Raw genomic sequence first — 26593 nt, forward strand, 5'->3', positions numbered from 1 at the left:
CCCTTCGTCCCCTGACCGCGGTTCGGGGGAAATTGAGGGCCCACTATAACAATAGGGCCGAACTGACGCTGTTGAGGCTGGGAAGGCAATCCTACTCTGGTGGGAACAAGGTGGGGAGGCATCTGGCGCGGCAGTTGAGGGATAGGCGGGAACGTGAGTACATTGGAGGTATTCGGGATGCTACGGGTGAGGAGCAGCACAGGGACGAGGCGAAGGCGGCCGTCTTCGGACGCTTTTATGCGGACCTCTACACGGGGGACAGCCTACAGGTAGATGCACAGAAGGAGTATCTGCGGCGCTTACCCCTTCCCCAAATATCCGCAGAATGGAACGAGCGGTTGGGAGGCCCGATTGTCCGGGACGAGGTACTAGAGGCTATCAAGCAGTTAAAACTACACAAGGCCCCCGGGCCGGACGGCTATACTGCCGCTTTTTATAAAACATACGCCCTTGACGTGTGCGACTTTTTGGTATCCCTCTTCAATGACATGGCGGAGTCTGGTTCCTCTCCTGGCTCATTGGCGGAGGCGGTGATTACGGTTTTGCAGAAGCCGGGGAAGGACCCTACCCAGTGTGCGTCTCATCGCCCCATAGCACTCCTCAACATCGATGCCAAGCTGTACTCGGCCATCCTAGCACGTCGGTTACAAGATCTGATGCCGGCGATAATTCAGCCTGACCAGTCTGGATTTATCAAGGGGCGTCAAACCCACGATAATACGCGCAGGGTGGTACACCTGATAGAAAAAGCTAACCGGTTCCGCATACCGGCGGTCTTGGTCGGGTTGGATGCCGAAAAGGCGTTCGATCGTGTGGACTGGGGCTTCTTGTTTCATACGATGGTAGCCTACGGCTTCTCGGAGAGGTTTATCACCATGGTAAGGGCTAATTTTTCCAATCCTCGGTCCCGCGTAACTGTGAATGGTCACATGTCGGCGTTTTTCCCGCACTCTAGAGGCACTCGACAGGGTTGCCCTCTGTCACCTCTCCTGTTCGCGCTAAGCATTGAACCTTTGGCTATGGCGGTACGGGAGCAGGAGGGGATTCGGGGCATTCCGTTCACAGGAGAGCAGCATAAAATCACGCTCTTTGCGGACGATATTCTCTTATCCGTAGCGGATCCAGAGGGCTCTTTGCCTTGCATCGCAGAGACCCTGCGGCGATATGAGGAGGTAGCTGGTTTCAAGGTGAACTATAGCAAATCATATATCTTGAACCTTACTCTATCGCGTTCTGAGATAGATCACTTGCGTCCGCTGACGCCTCTGGCTTGGGCCGATACCTCCATTGTATATCTGGGGGTCCATTTGACTCCGACTGTGGGCAAACTATTCGCGGCTAACTTTCCACCCATGCTGGCGAAACTTCGAGCGGAGCTGGAGAGATGGAAACCTAAGTTCCTGTCATGGCTGGGTAGGATCCACGCTGTGAAGATGGTTCTCCTTCCTAAATTGTTGTATTTATTTCAGGCCTTGCCCATACCTTTAGACAGTGACTACTTTTGGCGTCTTAAGACGCAGATTCTGCGTTTTGTGTGGCAAGGGGGCCGAGCGCGTTTTTCTTTTTCAGTATTGCGCCGGCCGAAAGCAGAGGGTGGAGTGGGACTGCCTGACTTACAGCTGTATTATAAATCGGCGCAATTGAGGGTCCTGGTGGAGTGGTCGCAACAAATGTCTGAAAAACACTGGCTACACATGGACCGGAGTGTGGCGGGCAGGTCGATATGGGACCTGGCCTGGAAGCCGAAGAAGGATCGGCCCCTGAACGCCTATATTAGCACGCCCACGGGTACCACGCTCAAGGTGTGGGATACTCTAGCAACGGATGAGCGCTGGACTACGTTCCCATCACCGTTCACGCCTGTGCATTTTAATCCGGCTTTCCCACCGGCGTCTCAGGAGGGAGCCTTTGATGTTTGGAGAGAGGGTGGCTGTAGGGCTTTGACCCATCTGTTTCATGGTCGGGATCCACTTACATTTGCTAACTGTATGAGGGATTATGGGGTACCCCGGTCAGACCACTATCGCCATGTACAATTGCTCCATTGGGCTATGTCGCCTGGGGTACTAGAAGCAGCTACGAGACCTCCGTCGCCCTTCGAGGCCTTTATACTGCGGACATCGGCCATGAAAGGCGTCATCTCTTTCTTATATCAACTTTTGCTTAAATCGGCGGTATCGCCTAGGCCACGCTACATGGAGCATTGGGAAGAAATGATAGGGAGAGATATCTCCGACAGTGAGTGGTCGGCCTTATGGCGCGATCTGACAACATTCAATCACTCGCTCCATCTCAGGGAAGCCCACCTTAAGACTCTTATGCAATGGTACTTATGCCCTACCAGGCTTCATCGCTTCTATCCGGATACCTCCGATAGATGTTGGAGGGGATGTGGGCTCCTAGGGGACTTCCAGCATATCTGGTGGGACTGCCCAGTAATTCGCCCATATTGGGCAGAAATCCTCTCACACATCAGGGATATTCTTCGATATCCTATTGAGGACTCTATGGCCTCGGTGTTACTGGGTCTACGCGATCCCGGTCTTGAACATCAGACACGAGCAGATAGGAAAATCTTGTGGCTGTGTGTTGGAGCTGCCAAGATTACATTGGCTGCTGCGTGGAAAAAGAAGGAAGCACCGGCAATATCATTGTGGCATGCTCGACTTTGGAAACTCCTCAGCATGGAGAGAATGGCGGACATCTTCCTCGACAATTTTAAAAACTTCCAGTTTCAGTGTGGCCCTCTGGTCGCATTCCTCTCTAAGGGCCTGCCATCCGCTGTATGTCCGTCTTCTCTACGGTCCCTGCACTTGTTTCAAGTTTGATACTGTTGATGGGATGAGTGTTGGTATGAATGGAGTCGCCGCCAGAGGGGGAGGAGGGGGTGGTGGGGGGAGTTTCTTGTTTATGGTTTACTGAGGTACTTATTAACAAGGCCGGAGCCTATGCAGTTATGGAACGCGGAACTGCGCCTGCCTGAACTTTCCAACGCTCGTCCATATAGCTGGACGCATGGTCCTGATCGATGACTCCTGAGACACTCTTCTGGGTTCCATTATGCTGATGATACCTTGTGATGCTTTAATGCACCCTTGTGGGCTCTGTATGGTACCTTGGTAACCTGTTTGTGTTATCTTGTTTCCTCAAACTACAAATAAAAATTTTACAAAAAAAAACACGCTCTGACGCTGCTTCTCCTTGCCTCTGAAATAACAAGTGTTTTTGTCTATCATTAGCCACAGCAACTGATAGCCAAAAGGGGGGACAAGTATTCAAGTATTCCTCCTAGCCCCTTGACGTCCTCATCACATCCTCTATATCCGTGATGTCCAACACCACCCCACGTACTATAAATTGCTCTATCCATCTGGTGCATGACGTCCCTATCTCAGTCCATAACACCACTTTTAACACGGTAACAGAGCTTGATAACAAGCGCCGAGAGAACCTAGCCACGCTTGGGCCATTCTGGGGTTCATCTTCACTCCCAACACCCAGGTTCACATCTCTACCATTTCCATGACTGACGTATTTGCCACCACACATGCATTATTCTGCAACTCGTCTAGCTCTGACGCCCTATCCACGTCTCACTCCGCTCATACGATCCATTCCGGTCTCTCAGACGGCTCAAACTCCATTGTCATCACTGATGGGGAAGACTCAGATTCATCAGATCCTACGCAGGCTGTTGTAAGTCCACCCATTCGTCACCACCAAGACAAAAAGCCCCATGCAGACGCTTCAGGCAGTGTTTGAGAAACGAACACTAGATCGATTCCCCAACTTTCTCAACATCTAAGGTAAAGATACATAGGCAGGGCACACCCACCCCTCCGTGCAAGAAAATAGCATTTCTCCTCACAGGCTCACAGTGAACAACATAGATACTAGTGTCCCTATGAATAGGATACTGAGTTCTACTGTATATAAAATACCTACTGACTGTCACAATATATTTTATCTTAAAAATTGAAAGTTGAGAAAGACTGATAATTCTATCAAGCTATTGAACGAAATACCCACTTCAGTCTAAGATTGCCTATGCCAGTTGTGGCGGCCAGCTCCACTACCCTGGTTGCGCCCCTGCACAGGATCAAGAATTACAAGACGGTATATACCTCTGTGTCAGTAAGGGTATAGGAGAGGGACCTATACCGGATCTCAATTACAGCCACTAAGAAAGAGGCGCATAAGCAGAGTGTGGTTCACACCAAATACCCCCCCATTAAAAAGATTATCTTGCATTTATACATTTAACTGGGGGTGGGGGGGTGTTTTAACATGGAATGCTTCTAGGTAAAAAAGTTTAAAATGCACCAAGGAAACAATATGAGGAATAAGACTCCCAATGCTGCATGATTTATTACTCTAAAATAAGCTTTACAAATATTGGCAAATTCAAAAATTGTTTCTTCAAAAATAACATTACGCGTTTAGAATATACCCATCTTTTATATCAAATATATGCTTTTCAATTTTGATATACATACATTAATTCAACAAAGCACTAAATAGATTTTAATTTCGTAAATTGAACTACATACTGGAGAGCTACCAGTAGCTCAAGAGCTACTGGTTGGAGAAGCTTGTTGCAATTACAAAGCAGTGGTGGTTGACATGAGCATGTAGTGTGTTTTTCATTGTAGGTTACATTTTTTAAGTATTTCCATTGATTTAAAATATTATTCTTTGCATTTTAATGAGTCTGATTTGCACTCCAGAAATGTGCATTTAAATGCCAAGACTTTGCCAAATGCCCATTATAATGTTGAAAACAGTTCTTCGACCATATAAATGAGAGGTATTTTTCTCTATAATTTGTACATCTATTTATGTCATAAATTTGCATCGCATCCACTCAAATAAAAGCCGCCTTGGTTCAGTAACACAGGACCATGACATTTCACCCTTTCATTGCATTAGTATGTGCTTTGAAGTTGTAAATTCGTGCACGGTTAAAATTTCCGCATTTAGGGATTTCTGACTGATTGCTATTGAACTTTTAAATAGTCATTCTGAACTAATAAGTTGTCATGATAGCTGCACCTGTCAGTCAAATGACGACAGTCACCACCTTCCCCCAGAATGCCCTGATTGCGGCCGCAGCCAACACACTGCCTGCGCTGCGACAACAGCTCACCATGCAATACATCCAGGCCCCATTACAGCCTGCCATATTATACGTAGAGACCCAGCCACAACAAGATGTACAATACGTCCAGGCCCAACGACAGCCAGCTGATCAGTACATACAGCCACAGCCCCCAGAACCATACATAGCAGCACAACATGCCTACAGAAATGACCAACAAAATTATTATATAAATAACAGAAAGAATGCCACCAGAAAATCGGGTATACAGGGAAGAGTGAATGGAATGGTACAACTGAGGTTCCAATCACAGCCAACACAGCGCACTTGTTATTATTGCTACAGAATAGGTCACATGCAAAGACAGTGCCGCACTAGACTTCGAGACCAAGGCCAGAAACTTATGAGTCCCACCCAACAAGGACTAAGCTCCTATGAATGTGGCCCAAGTCCAACAATAGCTCCTGTGAATGCACGTTCCCATGCAACAGTAACAATAGACACCTATATACAAAATGATGCCCCAAAAAGAAAAATTACTGCAGCACCCAGGTACGAAGTACAAAATAATTTATTCTTACTAGCATCCGAATTCAGTCCCAGCTTAAGTAGGCAAGCAATGGTCTGAATGCAGGAACAGATCGGGGAGGGTATTACAACAGGGCACTGACAGTTGATGTTCGCCATTACAAAATAGGGTTTTTGAAATTTTGGCTTGCGTTCAAGTTGAATGATGCCACTGGCCTTAGAGCAGCGTAGATGTCGGAGCAGATAATAATAAACTAAAAGAATCTCCCCCAATTTCTTATGCACAGAAATAGTGAGAGAATAGGGGGATAAAATAGTGGAATGGAATACACACTAGCATGTATAGGCCCTTTGGTGCACAAGACTAGAATGTGTTTGATGTGATATTAAATATTCTGGTCAGCATAGCATATAACTAAACTACACATGTTTGTAGATCTTACAAGGTAACAGAAGAGTTAACAGGTTTTCTCTCGGGCTGCCGTTGGAAGTAGCCAACCACAGATTCTGGGCGTTGAGCCAGGCAGGAAATACACTTCCTGTGGTTTGTAACGTGAGTTTTAGGCAGTTGGAACACCGATCGCAGGATCGCACAAAATGAGAAATATACACATATATATATATATGTAAGTATATATATATATATATATGTGCATAACAGAAGTAATATGTGGGTATATTAATAATTTTTATTTCTAGGTTCTTCAAAATTGCAGGAAATAATGTGTACTCATACTGTAAGGCGACTGTGCTAAAATGCTTGTTTAGCAGTACATAAGCCAGGGACTACAATACTGTTTGTGCATTGACAAAGCCAAAAGGTTAACAAAATATTTGAGGCCTACTGGATTTGGCAAGGCTTGTTTATTTTTATGTTGCAGAGAAATGGTACGTACCTGATTCAAGTAGTTTAGTGAAATGTTTTAGCATTTCGTTTTATGAGCCTGGGGCAGGTTGTGAACAGGTGTCACTGTGACAGGGATTTTCAAATATGTTTGACGTTGAGACAAAATATAGCCCAACATTTTTTAAATTCCTTCTTTTAGATAATGGATTTTTCCTTAAAATATCTTATAGAAAAGGCAATATAATTCCCAGATTCTTTCCTTCATTTGGAGTTCCCTCCATACACCAGCTAGCCAACATACAGCATACAGCATACAGCAGTGAATAGCACTACTATTGCCAGGCCGGTTGAAGTACAGTTGCAGACTTCAGATGGTTGTGTATATTTTTTACCTGCTTTAAAAGTTTAGATAACACTTGGAATTATGACAGCATGATGTTTTTGGTGCGTAGTGCTTTTTTTTTTAAGTTAATGGATGTTCCAAGGTTTCACAAAATTATTATTTATGCATCAACACAAGTGAAAACTCTTCTGAAATAATAAAAAATATTTGTATACACTAACATGCACTGCGAGGTTTCTTTCAAAGTCAGGTTTCCAGGAAGTGGGGCAACATCAGTTCTGGGCTTCGACATAAGAATAACGGAACACAGATATTGGCCCAAAGACTTTTGGAAATAATAGACTACTAACCAGCAGCTGTCCCCATTGCCAAGAGGGAAGAAATAACAGAACAGACTTCAGGGTCAACGCTGCAAAATAGAGAAGAGTAACTTGTTTCCATTTGACTGTCCAAGAGGAAGAAGGCGGTGACAGCTTGGTCGTTTATGGATTCAGACGTAGCCACAACACCTGCCGCACAGAAGTGTCTTATCTAAAGTTATGTATTTTGTATTATAATATTTTGCAATACTGGCAGAAGTGGCATTAGATAGATTTAATTGGTTATATCTCATTGTGTTATTAGGAAGACTTGTATTGCTCACATTTTTGAAGTTGCCAATAGCAACAAAGTCACCTCCAATATATCTGTTAGCACATGGAGTAAATGGCCCTTGCAAGCATGCAGAAAGGTTCAACAGTCCCTCTACCAGCACAGTTAGCACCCCAGAATAATTGTATTTGCAACATGTGTCCTCATCGCCCTCCCCTGATGGAAGTAATAATGCAATAATAAGAAATAGTGCCCAAGCAGCTAGACAGCATCCTGCTCACGATTCTCTACACAGTATGGGATACAGTCAGATGACAACAATAGGTAGACAGAAGACTAAGGCGCACTGTTACATGACTCATACACTTCCCATGCAGGGAGAACAGATAGATTTTCTCACCTAGGCAGATACGACCACAGACTATAGAACACCTCCTGCAGGATACACAAACTAATGTCAGATTATTGAGGCCACCGTCTCTAAAGTGTTTATACATAGAGCAGGAAGGGACCACCCCTCCACCTCAATGATGCATGAGGTCATCACTGACACATGCAGAATAGAAGTGAAGGCAACAAGGTTATTTTAGATGACTGTTCATGATATGGCCCATAGTGTAGTTTTTTGCAGCATCAATGGGTTTATGATAGCAGGTTCTATGTCAGACTAACATTGCTCCGTCCCCCACACCCTACATTGCCCATGACAGATTAGAACGGCGTTGTTGTTATTCGCACAAAGTTACGCCCATGGCAAAATTGAGTGCCCGAGGTTAGTTAAGGTATAAAGAAGCGCTCTTAGGGAAACATAGGGTAGACTAGGATTATAAAATAAGATAGACAGGTTGTCTACTTAGGGTGTATAAAATAAAAATGTCCAAAAGTATGAACTGATTTCAAACTAAAAGACACCTCTTCTCTATTTTCTAGAATGGCATGTTACCTGTGGGACGGCACACACATTGCAAACAGCACTGTTTTTTCAGACAATAAATATGGCACCTCTGGCCGAATTGACTTTTTCTGGGCCTGCAGAGAATGGCTCTATCTCCAACAGCCCTTAGGAAGGAGCAGCCTGAGCTCACTAGAACATTGCTCAAAGTCTCCATGATGGTTCCAGCAGCAAATATCTCCCACATCGATGCCCATCTCTGGGTCTGTTATCTGGCTCCACGGACAACGGCAGTGTGCTGAGTTCTAAGGGTGGACAGTGTTCAAAGACCCACCAAAGTAGGTTTGCCGGTTGAACTGAGTCCAGCACTTTTTCCTACACCATCATTGTGATGCTCCAGACCAAGGCAGAAGGACTCTGGCTTCGAAATACCAAGAGGATAGGATCCCTTTGGATAAGGAGGGAGCTGTACATTACTAACAACAAAGGACATGGCTCAACTGACCAATGCCATCAACAACTTGAACAAGATAGAAAAGAAATGGATTGCTGGAGGAGGTGCCATAGTAGATAGCCACTGATTTGTTGAACCTTGACTGGATACCTTTGTGGCAGTTCTAAAAAGTTTTAATTTTTTGCTGTTTCTTTTTGTGTTGCATCCCGCAGATGAGTGTCATTGTAGGAAAAGAAAGTTAGCACAAAGATAGTAGGGACAAACTACACTAGCATAGGGATTTACAGTTAGCCGAGTATGAGGACAAAGATCGTGTTCATTGGGATGGGACTGGAATACAAATGGAGATGAGCGAGTTAGAAGCACCTAGCACCCACTATGGAATACAAACAGCTCCTCCACTTCTCCCAGGTAGAGACTGTCTGAGTAAGAGCCCAACAGCAGCCCAATATGAACCCCTGCTTAATGAGCAAGATGCAGAGTATGCGAAAATACTCATTAGGCCAAATGAAGACAAAGCCAACGAAATAGATTAACAAAAAGGTAGCTTTAAGTGTTATGTTAATGACATGCCCTGGATATCGCCACTGGCTGAAGGGTCACAGAGATACTGAGTTAAAAGAATGTTCATAGAATGAACAAGAGGAGGGAGAGTATAGAGGGTCGCATTCTACCATTTAAACACAGAAAGGGCATTTTTATCCACCTTGGTAGGATGAAGGTCTGATGTGAGCCCTACATGACAAAATCTGAAAATATGCTAAAATGACCAATTTTCACCATATAAAATCAGCAAATGAAATCCCACGGATCCCCTGAATCCCGGGTTTGTAGACCCAAGCCAAAGGCCAAAGGCCAAAGGCCACCGCCTTATGTTAACAAAATCCACTGGGCCTAAATAAGTTTTAAACGTGCATTTTGTGCTGAACACAGCGAAGCAATTGAGCAAACCTGGAAAGCACAGTAGCCTTTCACAAGCCCCATTGCAAGACACCCCCCACACAGACACGTACACAGAACCAGCCAGTACAAGTTGGCACATCTTGGACTCTTGCAGAAATATTGTTTTGAAAGATAGCTTCCATGAAATAAAAGCCACAGCACCTGTCGTAAGTTCCGCTCTCACATATATTTTTAGAAATGTACGTAACAAAATGTTCTTTTGTCAGAAATGTACAAAATGTTCTCTTTTAAAATGTACGTAACAAAATGTTCTTTAAAGATGTCCTTCCGGTGTCCTAGAACACATGTGGTTAGACCGCCTGCACTGAATGGGCGTAGGCCAGTGTGTCACCATAGAACCTGGTTCCGCATTTTCAGGTATATCAGACCCAACCGTCAAATTTGAAGTCAGAACTCTTCTGCAAGTGCTTGGCATGAGCGTGAGTTCTCCGGCTAGCCGTATATCTGACTTGGGACATCAACGCCTCTCTCTCAGGTGGTAAAACTCCCAAGCTAGATAACATTTCTGCCTTTTAGATCTGACTATACTCTGTATTTTCCATTCACACCCAATTCCTTGCATTTTTAGGTTCCCTTAAGCTATTAGGCCCTGCTGGGATAGTCTTCATAGTTAAGGTGCTTCTAGGCACTAGACTTTATAAAGTGTTCTGCTTTCCCTAACTAATTTCTATTGTGCCTTTTAAAAAGATCCCAGTTCTTTTGCACCTTGGATCTCTTTGGAATGTTAAACTTACATGGGTAATTCTCTTCAGAAAAGCACATTTGTAGGCGCTATGTTTTCATAGAATGTATTCTGTGCCTTTTGAATCGCTTACTGATTTCAATTATACCGTTTTACAGGTCCTAATTCCAGCCTGTTTTCTAGGCTCTTGCACATAATAAATGTGAACTTGCGTTTTTAATCCTGACAGATTGAAGTCAGACTTTCAACGTTTCATTGCTCATGCTAATTAATTAATAAATGCATTTTCTGAAGTACTTAAGACTTAACAAATAAAATGCCACTTCAAATGTGATCTTTGTCATCTCATATCATTGTTCCTTGTTCCTCAGTGAAGTGTTGCGTCGGTGACCTGTGACCACGGTTCATGACCACAGCGGGGTGGTTTGTGACTTGTGACCACACCCTAAAGAGGCTTCCTTTCTCCCCTTATCATACTTTAGGTACATCACCAATTGGGATTTGGGTACCTCTTGTGAGCCCCTGTACAGTGTACTATAGGTACCCAGGGCATAGGTGCACTCAAGGCCTACCAGGGGCTGCAGCATATCTTTTGCCACCCCTGGCTAGCCATCCAAACTGACACAACTGGCTGATCACTCAGCTGGGGCAAGGTTGTGTAATCACCCCTTGCTTAGGTATAGTATTCCTATATCTACCCTTATATCTAGACACATGTACACCTATAAGTCACTCCTATGGCAGGCCTTAACAATCCTGGAGGCAGAGTGCTTGGTTTTATGTGAGATGAGGCTCTAGCATGAGCTGAGCCTGTCTGCAGCTTTCGGAACCAAGTCCTTATAGCTGTTCTAGGATATTGCCATACCATATACTCTTAAGTGCATTATGAACCTCGCGGTTAAATGCTAACTTTGGTTTGGCGTTATCAAAACATGTCGAGTAAGGTGTCATACGCTTTGGAATACTACCCCCTCGCCAGTTCTGGCGACGGGGGTAGCATTACACCCTTCTAGAGGGAGAAGACATGTTACTTCCACTAATCCCGGTTAAAGTTAACCAGAGCCTCAGCATCACAAAATGGATGCTGCTGCCACAGACACAAGTCTGACCTCCTGCTGCTGGGAGTCCTTCCAGCGAGGGAGGCTTGGACAATAGGTTTCCTGTCTTGGGAGGTGCTAGCACCACCCCAGACAGGCTATAGTGTATTGGGGCAGGGAGGGCTGAATGAAATGAGACACTGCCTGGGGCACACAAGGTGTCCCATGCATAGTCCAGTTCAACCGGTGCTAGGGCACTCCAGCCCGAGCTCTGGCGCGAAACTGGACAATGGGAAAGGGGTGTAACCACCCCCTTCCTGGGTCCTACCCATAGGAGGGACCTAGCAGGTAATCCAGCCCCTAAATTTGGTATATAGGTAGGAGCTGAGTCCCAAGACTTTAGATTTATCCTGACTGAAACTCTGATGCGAAACTCTGGACCTTCGATATCCTACTCGACGTAGAAGACTGAAGAATCTCCCTTGTGGTAAAGGAGTGACCACCCTGCACAAGCAGGCACCATCAAGCGATCAACGGTTTGCTTTGTCGATGCTCCTGCCGGAGCCCGAGCACAGAGCCTGACAAGACCCGGACTTCCAGAATTGCTTCAGCCCGATCCACAGCCACAGCAAAGCTGAGACCCGTGGAGGCGACGCGAGATGTGGGACCGGCCATCTTGGAAAGCCAGCGAATTGCTTTCCGTGCAACTTCCGAGGCAACCTCGAAGTTGTGCATTGGGGATTGAGAAGCCCCAGCCCTGAGCACCAGCTGCACCGAAGATCAGCCCTCCACACTCCACGAGTTCTGCGTGGGGCCCTTCTGCATTTTCCTGCTCGACGCGTCTGTCCGGTCACTTGCCCGTTGGCTAGTGTCCTCTGTGATGACTAAACCTTTGATTTACAACGCTGGTCTGGTTGCTCCAGACTGGCCCTTGATCCCCTGAAAAGGAGCAGCCCATCAGATCTTGCTGGTCTGATTAAAAGCCATCTTCCTTTTCTGTGTGGGTTGCCTTTGCCAAGGCTTGTTGACTCCAATCTGGAAGCCGACCGCGCCGACAGCGAGATCCTTTGTGGGACAGTCCGTGCCCAGCTCCTGGTCGTCGTCGACACCTCCTGGTCCATGTGGCTGGAGAGACAAGCTTCACATCACCTGACTGCTTCGCGAAATCGCCTGGTTCCATCCTGGTCACTGGCTAGTGACCCAGACTCTGTCCCTTTGCTTTCAGGTACTCTTCATCCACGATCCGCCCTTGGATCCACCCGGACACTTCTCTCCTGGTCGCCTGCAGCATCTTTCTCCAAGGCTCCATAGGAATCAGCGACGAAACCCGACACACTTTGACACCTATGCACCCGCTTCCTGTGGGTGAGGTAACGCGAGTATTTCGGTACTCCTGTGGGTATTGACTATCCTAGTGTCCTAGTTTCAAGTAGCTTTTCCCTAGTCCATCCGTAAGTGTCCTAAAAGAACTAGTTTCCATTTCTTTTGTTCCCATTCTAACTCTATGGTAACTCGCGTGCGTGTAAAGACACTGCACGCGCATCCCGTATCCATTGGTAGTACAGTGTAGCCCCAGCGATTCTCCAGGCCGTGACGTGGTTCTTATACCACTATTTTAGTATATGGTTCGAAGTGCCCCTAGGGCATTACTGTATTTTGTGCAACTTATTGTATTTTGATTAAGTATCTTGTTATGTGCTGGTGCCTCTGACCTCAAAGAGTTCAGAGGATTGTGTTAGAAATAAATACATATATATTTTGATATACAACCTGTGTGGTGTCCTTTCACTTGGTATTAAGGGGATTGCATATGGTAAAACAGCTGGCTTCACATGCCCTCTTGAGTTTAGCCTAAGACTGCTTTGTCCATGCTACCACTAGGATAGCTGGTCTATAAGGTTGACTTTACAACCATCACCATAAGGGTTGTTTGGACTGGTGCAAGGTGTTCACTAGAATAGTTATCATATACCAGGCCAACTTCTCACAGTGCCTAGCTGTAGATTTTGAACCCTAGCTCTGCCGGCACCTAGAGAAACCTAGCAAACCTATACATTTTTAAAAACCTAGACACCCAGGGGAATCCAGGATGGGGTGACTTGTCTGGCTCTCACCAGGTTCTGTTACCTAGAATCCCTTGCAAATTTCTAAATATGTAAGAAAAAAAAAAGAATTCCTCACATTTCTGTGGTGTAAAGTTCTGGAATCTGTGTTGATCCACAAAATTCCACCTACCCCGCATTCCCCAAAGCCTTCTGAGAAAAATGGTACCTTACCAAAGGTGTGCCTACTTTGCTCACTGACGCCCCCTGGGGGAAGATCAGGGGCTACTGCCTCAATCTGTCTCCTGGGGGGGCAGAAAGACTGACCCTGCTCGCAGGCAGGTCGCTCCCCACGCCACCACACGGCCGCCAGCTGCCTCCGGCCTGCTCCCTGCAGCCTGCCTGTTTTGCTGCCGTTTTCCCGCTCCTTCCCGCCGCTGCATCCCTGCGGCCCCGCACCCCTGCTCCCCATTGGACACACCGCTCCCGCCTCCTAGCTGCTCCTCCCTCCCTATCCCCCTCGTATGGAGGCCGCGCAGCAGGCGCCCCAAAGGCAAGCCCGTCTGCGCCTGGACGCACCCAGTGCCAGAACCCCTCGAACGCCACAACACCAGACTCCGCTGCGACGCCAGCACCCTCCACGCCGGCCAAAACCACTCCTGTTTCCAAGCCGCCCCGAAACGGACTCACGGACCTTTCTCCTGCCACACCTGCAGCTTCACCTGGGACAGAACCACCAAACCTAGGACTGGACCCAACAACCTCCGCTGCATACTCCTCAACACCTGCTCCGCACGCAAACGCGCAGTCGAGCTCTGAGATCTGTTCGACACCTCCGCCCCAGAAGTGGCCTTCCTGACCGAGACCTGGTGGGACGACTCCTCGGCGCCCGACATCGCCATCGCCATAGCCATAGCCATCCCGGAAGGCTACAAGATCACCAGCAGGGATCGCGCCAACGGAACCGGAGGAAGAATAGCCATCGTCCACAAGTCCACCCTCAAGGTCGCCACCCACGCAGACGACACCCTCAACACCGCCGAACACCTGCACTTCCGGATCCACACCGACCCCAACACCACCCTTAGAGGAACACTCATCTACAGACCCCCGGACCCCGAGCTCAATTAAGCGACTCCATTGCCGACCTCGCCAGCACTAATGCACTTGCCTCCACGGACTACATCCTCCTCGGGGACCTGAATTTCCACCTCGAGAACAACAACGACGCCAACTCCGCCACCCTGATCGACAACCTCGCCAACCTCAGTCTCAGACAACTCGTCACCGCACCCACCCATGCCGCTGGCCACACGCTGGACCCCGTCTTCTCCACAGGCACCCACGTCGCCTTCGACCACACCACCGAACTCCACTGGACCGACCACCGCTGCATCCATTTCACATTCAATAAACCAACCACGCACCACCGCACCCAACAGCTACCTCGCCTCTGCTGGAGGAAAGTCACCAAAGACCAGCCGATCACCACCCTCGCCCAAAACCCACCAACCCAGATACCGCAGCCCGCAACCTCAGGCAGTGGATCGACGACTGCACCAACACCCTCGCCCAAGAAACCCTCCAACAACCACACCAGCAAAAGAGCCACCTGGTTCACCGACGAGCTCCAGACCTCCAAACGCGCATGCCGGAAACTGGAGAAGATATGGCTCCACGAACGCACTCCGGACAACCACGCAGCCCACAAGGACGCCACCCGCAGACATCACCACCTCATCAGATTAGCCAAAAGATCCTCCTTCAAAGACCACCTGGATAACAATGCACACAACAGCAAAGATCTCTTCAGCATCGTAAAAGAACTCTCCAACCCCAGCGCCAACAACAACAACATACCGCCCTCACAAGAACTGTCCAACTCACTGGCCCTCTTCTTCCACCGCAAGATCGCATCCATGACTGCTTCAACACCATGCCCGCCCCGACTACGCCAGACCCCACCTCCACTGTGAACACCACCAGCACCAACCGCCTGACCTCCTGGTCCAACGGCAACGACGACGAGTCACGCAAGGTCATGAACTCCATCCACTCAGGCTCTTCGCCAGACCCGTGGCCACACCACGTATTCAACAAAGCAGACACTGCCATCGCACCCCAACTACGGAAGGTCATCAACATCTCCTTCGAAACAGCGACATTCCCGGAAAGCTGGAAACACGCCGAAATCAACGCCCTCCTCAAGATGCCCAAGGCGGACCCCAAGGACCTCAAGAACTTCCAGCCCATCTCCCTGCTCCCGTTACCGGCAAAGGTCATCGAGAAAATCGTCAACATGTAACTGACCTGCCACCTGGAAGACAACAACATCTTGGACCCGTCCCAGTCCGGATTCAGACAAAACCACAGCACCGAGACAGCCCTCATCGCCGCCACAGACATCATGCGCCAACTAGACAACGGCGAAACATCAGCCCTCATCCTCCTGGACCTGTCAGCCGCCTTCGACACGGTCTGCCATCGCACTCTAAAGACACGCCTCCTAGAAGCCGGAATCCAAGAGAAGGCCCTTGACTGGACCACGTCCTTCCTCTCCGGTAGAACCCAGAGCATCCGCCTCCCGCCCTTCCGATCCGAGGCCACCGACATCATCTGCGGCATCCACCTGGGCTTATACCTCAGCCCGACGCTGTTCAACGTCTACATGGCACAAGTGGCCCGCCAACTCGACCTCAACATCATCTCCTACGCCGACGACACCGAGCTCATCCTCTCCCTCACCAAGGACCCGCACACCGCCAAAACCAACCTCCACAAGGGAATGAAGGCCGTCGCAGACTGGATGAGGAACAGCCGTCTGAAGCTGATCTCGGACAAGACGGAGGTACTCATCCTCGGATCCCCCCCCCCCCCAGCCTGGGATGACTCCTGGTGGCCGACCACACTGGGAACAGCACCGACACCCACCGACCATGCATGCAACCTAGGATTCATCCTCGACTCCTCCCTCTCCATGTCTAAACAGGCCAACGCCGTCTCCTCCTCCTGCTTCAACACACTCCGCATGCTCCGCAGGATCTGTGGTATATAAATAAATAATACCGGATCTAGGTTTGACTGGACATAACAATAACAGATAGCTCAATAAATAAGAGTCAAGATTCGAGGTAGTAGGAGTTTGCAGGTTTAATACAGCATAAAGGACGGGAACAGGTCAACCTGCACGGGAACAGGATGGCAGCGCTGCCGGGGGCAGGATCAGAATCGGCGTAAGGGAATGGGGTAACATTTAATAACAGTGCACCAATATATATACTAAAACAGTTACATTACAATGAATTACAGTAGGCGGAGCAGTGGGTGTGGTCAATAGCAGTCGCGAAAGATAAGGGTGAAAATGGGTGTAACAGGAGGCGTGTACATAGACATGTGATGTAAACGTAACAGAATATGTCATAAATGGGGCGGAAACATGGAGGGGGCTACCTAAGGAGCCGGGACCTCTAACCTAATGGTGCGCGCAAACTGACAATGACGTATTACTAGGAGAAGCTGGGGGCTATGAACTAGGAGTAGAGACTGAAGTCTGGAGAGTCAGGGCGACATGTACCTAAACAGTATCTAGTATCTGATGTTTAGAGAACATGTTGATAGAATCCAAAAGTTATCGGGGTAAAGGCTAACAGACTCTAAGAATGGAGTATGCATTATTCTACATGTAGTGCGTGATGAAGAATATTAAATGACCGTTAAATGCAGTGTTTCTCTTACATGGAGACGTAAAGGCTAGACAATGACGGAAACTATTGATGCGATTCAGTAGCTTAGGAATGCAGAGAAGGAGGGCTGGACTGATAACTAGAATCATAACATACTCTTGGCAGACTAACAGGCAGAGCCAGGCTGAGCCGGGCACTGTGAGGCAGGAAGTAAGTGAAGGGTCGAGGATACAGGTGGGGGCTGTATCGCTCCTCAGCGAGGGTTCAGGAGACAGGAGCTGAATCTGGTGTCCGGGCCCTTTTGAGGCCTAGAAACGGGGACTTTTCAATGAAATAACGTGCACACTGAGAAACGTGGCAACGTAACTTTACATAGGCCTGATATTCATAGTATTCACGAGAACTGGAAACTGGCATACTAGGGATGGACACAACTGTAATTGCATCTTTAATCGAACATGGGGAATACATATGCATATTAATCATGCACACATAACATAAGATGGAGGACACGTAGGGACACAGAACATGGCAAAATTTACTTTTCCACAGATCTACAAGTGGATCCCGACCGAAACAAGAAGAACGGTGACACAGGCCTTCGTCAGCAGAAGACTGGACTACGGCAACGCACTCTACGCAGGAATCCCAGCCAAACACAGATGACGGCTACAACGCATCCAAAACGCCTCCGCCCGACTGATCATCAACATCCCCCGCCGCAGCCACATCACCCCCCACCTGAGAGACCTACACTGGCTCCCCGTCGACAAGAGGATCAACTTCAAGCTCCTCACCCAAGTACACAAAGCACTCCACAACGTCGGACCACCCTACCAGAACAGCAGACTCAGCTTCTGCACCCCCACCCGCCAGCTCCGCTCCGCCAGCCTCGCCCTTGCCGCTGTCCCCCGCATCCAACGAATAACCTCCGGTGGCAGATCCTTCCCCTACCTCGCCGCCAAGACCTGGAACACCCTCCCTACCCACCTACGGCAGACCCAAGACCTACTCGCCTTCAGAAGACTCCTCAAGACCTGGCTCTTCGAGCAGTAGCGGCACCCCCTCCCCTCATTCTGAGAATCTGCCCCTTTGCGAGCGGATTTTTGTTTGATGCATCTAGCTGTAAATTTCAGTTTTATTTTCATTGTAATGATGACGGCGCACCATACGCGCAATCGTCAATACAATGACAGCAGCCAGTATGCTTTGGGAGGTTGGAGAAGCTCTTGCCCACCTCCCAAAGCAAAAAGAAAAAAATGGGGAATCCCTCTGCTGTTTAAAGCAGAGGGATTTCTTTTAATGTGTGCTAATGACGGCACACTGGCACTTATTCTCATGACGGAAACATTCCGTCATGCGCATAGAAGGGGTTAAGAGCCTTCTTAAAAGGCAGGAACTGAGAAATAGCCCTAATGTTTTGTGGAAGGGTATTCCAGAGTCTGCTTGCAACCGTTCAGAATGCTCTGCCACCCCATTTCTTTTGTTTGGTTCTCAGCACAGTGAGCTGGAATTGAAGCAACGAGTGAAGATATCTACCTGGGCTATACCAGCTAAACATAGCTTTTAGTCTTGTTGGGTAAGGGAGATAAAGACCCTTATGTACAATACAAAGAGATTTGAACATAATGCGCGCTTTTTGACGGGGAGCCAATGAAGGGCCTCCAATCCCCAGGCAGCCGACTGACGCCTAGGGATATCCAGATTAAGTCTGGCTAGTGCATACTGAACCACCTGGAGTCTATGCTGTGTATTCTTATTGGAGTCCAGGTACAATGAGTTGCAATATTCCAGTCTGGACATTACCAGGGCCAGAGCAACGTGCCTACGGGCAGACTGGTGAATAAACGGAAAGATTTTCTTAAGCATCCCTATGATCCAGGTGCAGTTTGCTATGAGAGCGCAATACTGAATTTGGAGGCGTCGGCCCCATTATCTACGACCGCATTATACAAGATTGCAGTGTATTGAAGTTTGGGATTTTTATCATCGGGAACTCAGACTTGAATGTGTCCCTCTATGACGGCGTATAGAAATCTCAAAGTCTGAATATTGGAGGCGTTGACCCCGTGATCTTTTGGCCGTAATCTAGAACGTCACAATACGCTGGAATGTGCTACAGCTGTGCAATTTTGAATACCGAGTAATTCGAGTCGGAGGCAAACGCCCCGTTCTTGTCTTTCGTTAATCTTGAGAAAAGCAAACACGCCCACGGGGAAAAAAAAAATTTTTTAAATAAGGAAAAGAAGAAAAGAATCAATGCAGCAGGTCAGCTTTGATCGGCCACACAATAATTAAAGGTACCATTATTGTGTGTTCCTGTCAAAGCCCAGAGGAATAGGCTATTTTGCAAGTCGTTATCTGAAGATTCGCTTAGATTCATGTTTTAATTGGGATGGTTTATATTGTTTTCCTGAAGAAGGTGTTGGCTGCTTAATGACTGCCCACCGAAACGCGTCGATGCTCAAGAAAGAGAGATCCACTTTTAGTCTGTGGGGACAATCTGTCTGATGGAAAATGTAAACATTGATCAGAACTGATCCCGTGTTGACTTTTGTTCTTCTCTCTTTATACTAATAGGAATAATTTCTTCCTTGTTTTCTGTCCCTATACTGTCTTGGTTTATTTATATATTTTTTGTGTAATTCTTAAAACATTGTATATTTTTGCTGAATGTGTTTGCCACAAATCTAAAATGTTTTTAACTTTTTACGTAAAATAAATTGTATTCGATTTTTATATATATATTACTTTTACATTTCCTCCTTGTTTCATCACGTCAGTTTATACGAGATATTTTTGTGTGTATACTGAGTGACTGCCTAAGGTTGAAACTGTCCAAAGGGGATTTCATTTATTGACAAGTGTCTTTTGGTACCCTACCCCTTTGGTTATTGGGTCCCTCTCTCCTTTATTAGAGTCAGTTTGCTATTGTACAATTCGATTGGGCATTGAGGTTACGTTCAAAATCAATTAAAACTTCAAGGTTCTTAGCTTTGTTCCCCGGGATCGGGCAAGTTCCTAAAGAGTGTGACCAGCAGTTGCTATTCCAGCTATGTGCTCCTGAACTAAAAACCATCACTTCCGTCTTTTCCCTGTTAAGTTTTAAAGAGTTACAAGACATCCATTCTACCACTATAGACATGCATCAGGAGACATTCTCTGCAAACAAGCATGAGTTCTTAGGAATTTACACCATAATTTGAGTGTCACCAGCATATGACACTGACTTCATTCCGAATGTGCGGATTATTGCTGCTGAGGGGGTGGGGGGGGGCACATAGGGATTAAAGAGTGTGGGGTTCAAAGATGAGCCCTGGGGCACTCCACAAGGCAGGGAAAAGACCTCTGAGTAAAAGTGCTGTACCTTCACCTTTGGAGATCTTTCCTGGAGGAAAGAAGACAAAAGGGTAGGGCTTGGTGAGAAATGCCTAGACCTTGAAGTCTCTCCAGCAGCAGCAGAGCTGAGATGGAATTAAATGACGCTGATAAGTCCAAGAGTATCAACGCCACACTCGGCCCTTCACCCACTAACCGCTTTATGCAGTGCGTGGCTGAAATTAACTGCAGTTTCTGTCCCATGATGTTTCCTAAAGCCGAACTGTGAATCGTTAAGCCAATGCTTCTATTCTGTGATTTTCATCAGGTGGCTATTAAGGTGGCTTCTCCAGAATCTTTGCTGGAACAAGAAGCAGTTAAATATGGTGAAAAGTTTTGCAGTCAGTGATATCCAGATTCAGGTTCTTTAGGAGGGGCCTAATGACTTAAAAAGTCTTCTTTGAAGTAAAACAACTTGCACATGCATGAGCCAACACTAGATGGCATCATTATGTACAACATGTGTATAAGCAGCTACACATGCCACAAACATATGTTTGGCTTACTTGTAATGCAAATGTAAATTTGTTTGTAAATGTACGTTTTTGACAAAATTTGCTTTTGTTATGTCAGCCAGGAATTCACAAAGGGATTCACAGCTGACATAAATGGTTCTAAGAGTGTGGATTTCTTTGCAAGTGTGCCTAGAAATCCTCACTTGCATTCAGAGTGAGAAGAAGGTGCTCCAGAGTGTGGTTTGTCTAGGAAGACTGTGAATGTCTACAAACATGTACAATTGTGAGGTTGCTCAAACTTCGACCGGTCGTCTTTTTGTCCTGGAAATGCGTAATGATTTACGTTTCAGGCTTGTGTAACTTTACTTCCAGGGTGGGAATGGGAACGCTACACCCCCACGTTCGGTTTGGGAATACGGGAAAAGCTTTCTCTACTAAAAAACTTGTTGTGGAAAACTCTGCAAAAGGAGAATAGGAACCTTTGAAAAAAGTCATACGACATTCCCTTAAGTATATTTGGAAAGCTAGTCAAAGCATTTGTAGACGATCAAAAAGAGACAGTCACCATCAATAAACAAACAAGAAATTTTTTTACAACAGCCAGGTTTATAAACAATTTACCCAAAACAAGAATGTGACCAGATCCGTAGATGATAGCTGTCTGGTGGAGTTACATCCCTGCATTTGCTTTCTAACACTTTCGGAGGCAAATCCATTCTTAAATAGCATTTGAAAATCGATTATTTTATAGAAACCAATGTACCAATTTAAGATATTCAGAAACTTAGTTGTCATTTCCCAACCCCAAAAAAATAAACTAGCCTTATGTTTCCACATTGTAACTTTTGTAATTGTTTATTCCATTGTTTATGTGGTCCTCTATGCAAGCCTTTACTATGTTCAGATCTTGAAATGACTATACACCAACCTTCATAATGATAGTTGACTGCACAAAAGAGCACTGTTGGCCACTCTGGCATTGCCAGATGGGTCAGCTTTACCAGGCCAGTGTGTTGGCTGTTTTTTGAGCCCGTGGACCATTAGTTAACCACAATAACTACTCACTATCCCTTTCAGGTCAGCCCATCTGTCAGTACCAGAGTACCCGATAGGCCAAGAGCCAATCTAAGGGTCCAAACTTAACTTGCCATTAACAGGTTTTTAATAATGACAGTGAACAAAAAACACATAACAGATTCACAATAAGATAAATTCTTCTTAAACATGCATTTCGTGCCAGCTATTAACAGATCAGTTCTACACCATTTAGTTGGAGGCTTTTTATTATCTAACACTCTAGAGCTCAGAGCCCCCTTGGCAAAGTGGACCTCTGGTCTCTCTGACACAGGAGTAGTAAATATAATTGATTTGGCATGGATACAGGGGTGAAAGTTGACACCAATGTCCAAGGGCAGGCTCTTGAGCTGTGCAGCATACATATTCTAAGCAATATCACTGGAAGAACAAGCTTGACAATTCTTCCTTCACCCACCGACCGTTAGCTATTTTCTAAAGGAAGTATGAAATAATCCCAAATCGTGCATCAACTCTCTGTCCCTCTTCAAAACCAATTCATAAAAAAATGATAATCCAACGATCTCTAGACCCCACTACCCCACTTCATTTGCATCAACCATTACCACATTCCCTTTACCCTTCAAGCACCACAGTTCTCCTCTTCCCAACATGCCTTGCCTCCTTCTGCACGAACGCCTGCATGTGATTTATCCCCCAGTGTGTGTTTTGTTGCTTATTAGCCTCGACCTTCTCCCCTGAACAAGATTCTTACCTCCGTCCTTGCCTCCCGCAGTCTCTTCATTTCGATCTTCACACTGGAAAGGCTCGCTATAATGGGAAAAAATACTCAAGTGAGTCTCGATCAGCCTAACGCTGGAACTGAATCCCGCCCACAGCCTCACAGCAAACAAGACAGGCAGCTGTACTCACCTTGGAGCAGTTCTGTGCCGTGTAGGGGTAGGCCGTGGAAAGTCAAGAAAAGACAGATTGATCATTAAACAGAGGAAAACATGATGAAAATGACTTGCTGCTTTGGCCCTCCCTATTGCAAATGGCTTCTCCATGTCGGATATGGAGGGGAATAATAATCTGTACACTCACTCACCTACCCACATACAACTACAGTGCCTTCAATACTAAACAACACCTGCTCTTAAAAAGTGGAAATTACAACGTCTCTCCCTTTCTACCTCTCTAGAAGACACGTCTTTATTTCTCCTCTCATCTATATCCTATGCCATTTGTTCCCTCTACCTTTGCATTAGCATGTTTTTTATCCAACATTTAAACACAGTTGGATAAGAGCACTAGGTGAGAGGTAACAACGTGTCACTGGGTCATCTAGCTGTCAGTATGGGGTGTTATTGTAACAAACTGGTGATTCTGTATTGTGTATTCCTGGCTCTGTTCAACTGAGTCATGTAGACTAAAACACCAGAAAGAAATGATTTGCAAAAAGAAAACACTGCACTGAAAAATGTCTGTCCTGGTGACATGGGGTCATTTAGTATCCCTGCCACTGGCCTATCTTAGCATTGTAAAAGCAGTTGTCATTACCCAACCCAATGATCTTACGTTTCAACCTCAAAAGGACAACATAGTGCTTTAGCCCAGTTAATATACAAACTGGTGACCTACAGCTTGCAATAAGAAATCTGAAGTAGAAAACAGTTAACAGTGAGGTACCCTACTGGTTTGCGATGCAGGCTGCACTCAGGTTTCTGATGCATGCACGATTTACTAATTGGATGTCTCATCGACCTCCCACTCAACAGGCCCTTTCTGCTAATCTATCCCCACTTTCCACTCCCCTCACATCATTGTCCTCCCTTCCGCACCCCATATTTCCACTCTCCTACACCACGGTCATCTGAACCCCTCTTCCATCCTCACCACTCTCCTCTCGGTGCATGTCCAGCTGGTTCTGCATGATCTCCTGGAGGTTGCTCTTCACCTGACTCTCTGTCTGCAGCTGGTCCCTCAACCGAATGATATCAATGCGTAGTCGCTCCTCCTGATGGTCAGATCCACGTTGGAGGGCAAAGTTCTCCTGCCGGTACCTCTGTACTAGCTTGTGTAGCTCCTGCAGCCAAACATCACACAAGGTGCACACAATGAAACCATGTACACAAATATGCAAAAAACATAAGACTTAAATAGTGGGACTTCGGTTATAAAAATACATGTTTTGCAACAGATGGCAAAACCAAATCAGTTAACAATGACCCATATGCATTAGCCATGTACATACAATTGCAAGGATGATACTGACGGTGTGGCTTATGAAAAAAAATCACAACCAAGATGCCACATCAGGTACGATTCCATGTATAGAGGCTGAACGCGGGAAGCTCTTGTCGCAGTCCACCAGAGCAGACAATCCCGTTGGTCCCTCACGGATAGCTGCATGCTAGTGTAGGTTAAGCGATAACATCACAAACCATTCTTACAGTGGATTAGGGCAGGGTGTGTCATCGGGTGTGCCCTGCGGGGTAGTGTTGTGGCACATTGTCATAGCTAGGGTCTTGCCCGTACGAAGATAAGAGGTAAAAGGCTCCCACATAACCTGGGTACGGGCATTCGGAGCCGGCAATTCCCAATATGACGAAGGTTGTTCGCGGCAGTAAACTATGTCCCTGATCCAGTCTTCGAACTTAGGGAGGCGGGACCTAACCCAGTGATTGGCAACTCTGCGCTTTGCAAGAAGAAGCGTCAAGGCGACCACCACCTTACGACAGACACTCACTAGACATCTCCTTAACGTCGGGCAACAGGCCAGTGAGTGGGGAGAAGGGAACAGCCACACCCACGATTGCAATTATTTATTTTATTTTTTTATTTTTTTATTTTGAAAGTTTTATATAGCGCGAACAAGATCTTTGCAGATAACAGAGCGCTTTACACAGGCAGGTGGAAGGGTAGGGGAACAAGGGGGCATAGTAGGGAGGTAGATCATCAAGTTCATGTACATAGCAAAAATATTACGTATAGTACAGGTATGAGGTAGCATGGCATAGTTGGAGCGTAGGTCATCAAAACAATGTAGGTAATACAGAAATAGAGAAAAAACTGATATGAGGGAGCAAGGATCTAAGCACTTTAGTCTAATATAAGTCAAAACATACGTGCATAGGAATATATAGGCTATATCATAATATAATACTGGTAATACTGTTCGACGCATTGTAAATCAGACGAATTGTTCAAGTGTATTTAGCCATAAGGATATTTTTGACTTCTTTCTTAAAAAGAAGGGAGGAGGAGATGAGCCTCGTTTCAGGAGGAAGTGCGTTCCAGATCCTGGGCGCCATTCCTGAGAAGGAGCGTTTGTAAGTTTTTTCCTTCCGGAATCTTCGCGGTTTCAGCAGAAGATTGTTTGTGCTTCTGGTAGTTCTCGACCCGCCGGAAATTGTCAACTTATGAGTGAGGTAGCTGGGTGATTTCAGGTGTATAGCCTTATGCGTCATGCAGGCAATTTTCAGCTGTATTCTGGCTTCAAGAGGCAGCCAGTTCAAGGATTTGAAGTCAGGGGAGATATGCAATTTTTTTTTGATCCAGTGATGAGTCTTGCTGCCGCATTTAGTGACACTCTGAGGGGTGCAGTTGTCGTTAGGGGGAGGCCGCAGAGGGCCACGCTGCCGTAGTCTATGCGAGGGATGACTAGTGCTTGTACTGCTGTTTGGAAGTCTTTTGCTGGGAGGAAGGGTTTCAGTTTCCTCAAGGTATTTATTTGGAAGTTCGCCCCCTTAGTTGCTTTGCTGATATGCTGTTGCATGTTGAGGTTGGTGTCAAGTGTTATGCCTAAGGATTTTGCTGAGTCCACGATGGTCGGTTGGATATTGAGTGCTGTTAGGTGCTTAAGCCATGTTTGTGCGGAAGATATTTTCGTGGGAGGTGAGATTAGGAGGAACTCAGTCTTCATAGCATTGAGTTTGAGGTGGTTATCGGCCAGCCAAGATTGGGTGCTTCTGATCGTTGAATTCAGACTCAGGATGTCTTTGGGGGATTGTAACTTGAGATATAGTTGAGTGTCATCGGCGTACATGTGAAAGTGTACATTGGATGCTTGTAGCAGGGTGGTGAGAGGTTCCATAACTAGGTTGAACAAAGTAGGGGATAGGCAGTATCCTTGAGGGACACCTAACGATACCGGTACTGGGGAAGACATCAGGTTTTTGCTCTTGAATTTTTGAGACCTGTTGTGTAGAAAGGAAGTGAACCAACGAAGCAAAGTCCCAGAGAAGCCCATTCTTGTCTTTAGGAGTTCGAGTAAGTTCTCATGTTTCACTGTGTCGAATGCTGAAGAGAGATCAAGAAGGATGAGGAGGCAGGTATTATTTTGATCTAAGATTTGGATGGCGTCGTCAATTATGTGAGTCATAGCGGTTTCAGTGCTGTGCCCTGCTCGGAAGCCTGATTGATGTGGGTTGAGGAGATCAAACTGTTCTATGTGCTTTGTCATTTGTAGTTGGACGCATTTTTCTAAAAGTTTGGCGAGAGTGGGAATGTTGGTAATCGGACGGTAGTTGCTTAGATCAGTGGGGTCGGCTGTTGGTTTCTTCAGTAAAGGTGTAACTTGTCCA

At 46.5% G+C, this 26593-nt stretch overlaps 1 protein-coding gene across 4 annotated transcripts in view; it reads right to left on the reverse strand.

The window, feature by feature from the left end:
- The window catches only part of RABEP2 (rabaptin, RAB GTPase binding effector protein 2), a 418606-nt gene that overhangs the window by 165391 nt on the left and 226622 nt on the right, over positions 1–26593 (reverse strand). For 2 of the 4 annotated variants that reach the window (XM_078652313.1, XM_078652310.1), the window contains 2 exons: positions 23904–24093; positions 22783–22856 (listed from right to left, as the gene is read on the reverse strand). In XM_078652313.1, coding sequence (XP_078508439.1) covers positions 22783–22856; positions 23904–24093 — 264 coding nt within the window. Of the gene's footprint in view, positions 1–22782; positions 22857–22940; positions 22953–23903; positions 24094–26593 lie in introns of all 4 variants that reach the window. The other 2 variants (XM_078652311.1, XM_078652312.1) reach the window with 2 other exon arrangements.

The sequence above is a fragment of the Lissotriton helveticus genome, chromosome 7 (assembly GCF_964261635.1).
Source record: "Lissotriton helveticus chromosome 7, aLisHel1.1, whole genome shotgun sequence".
NCBI lineage: Eukaryota > Metazoa > Chordata > Amphibia > Caudata > Salamandridae > Lissotriton > Lissotriton helveticus.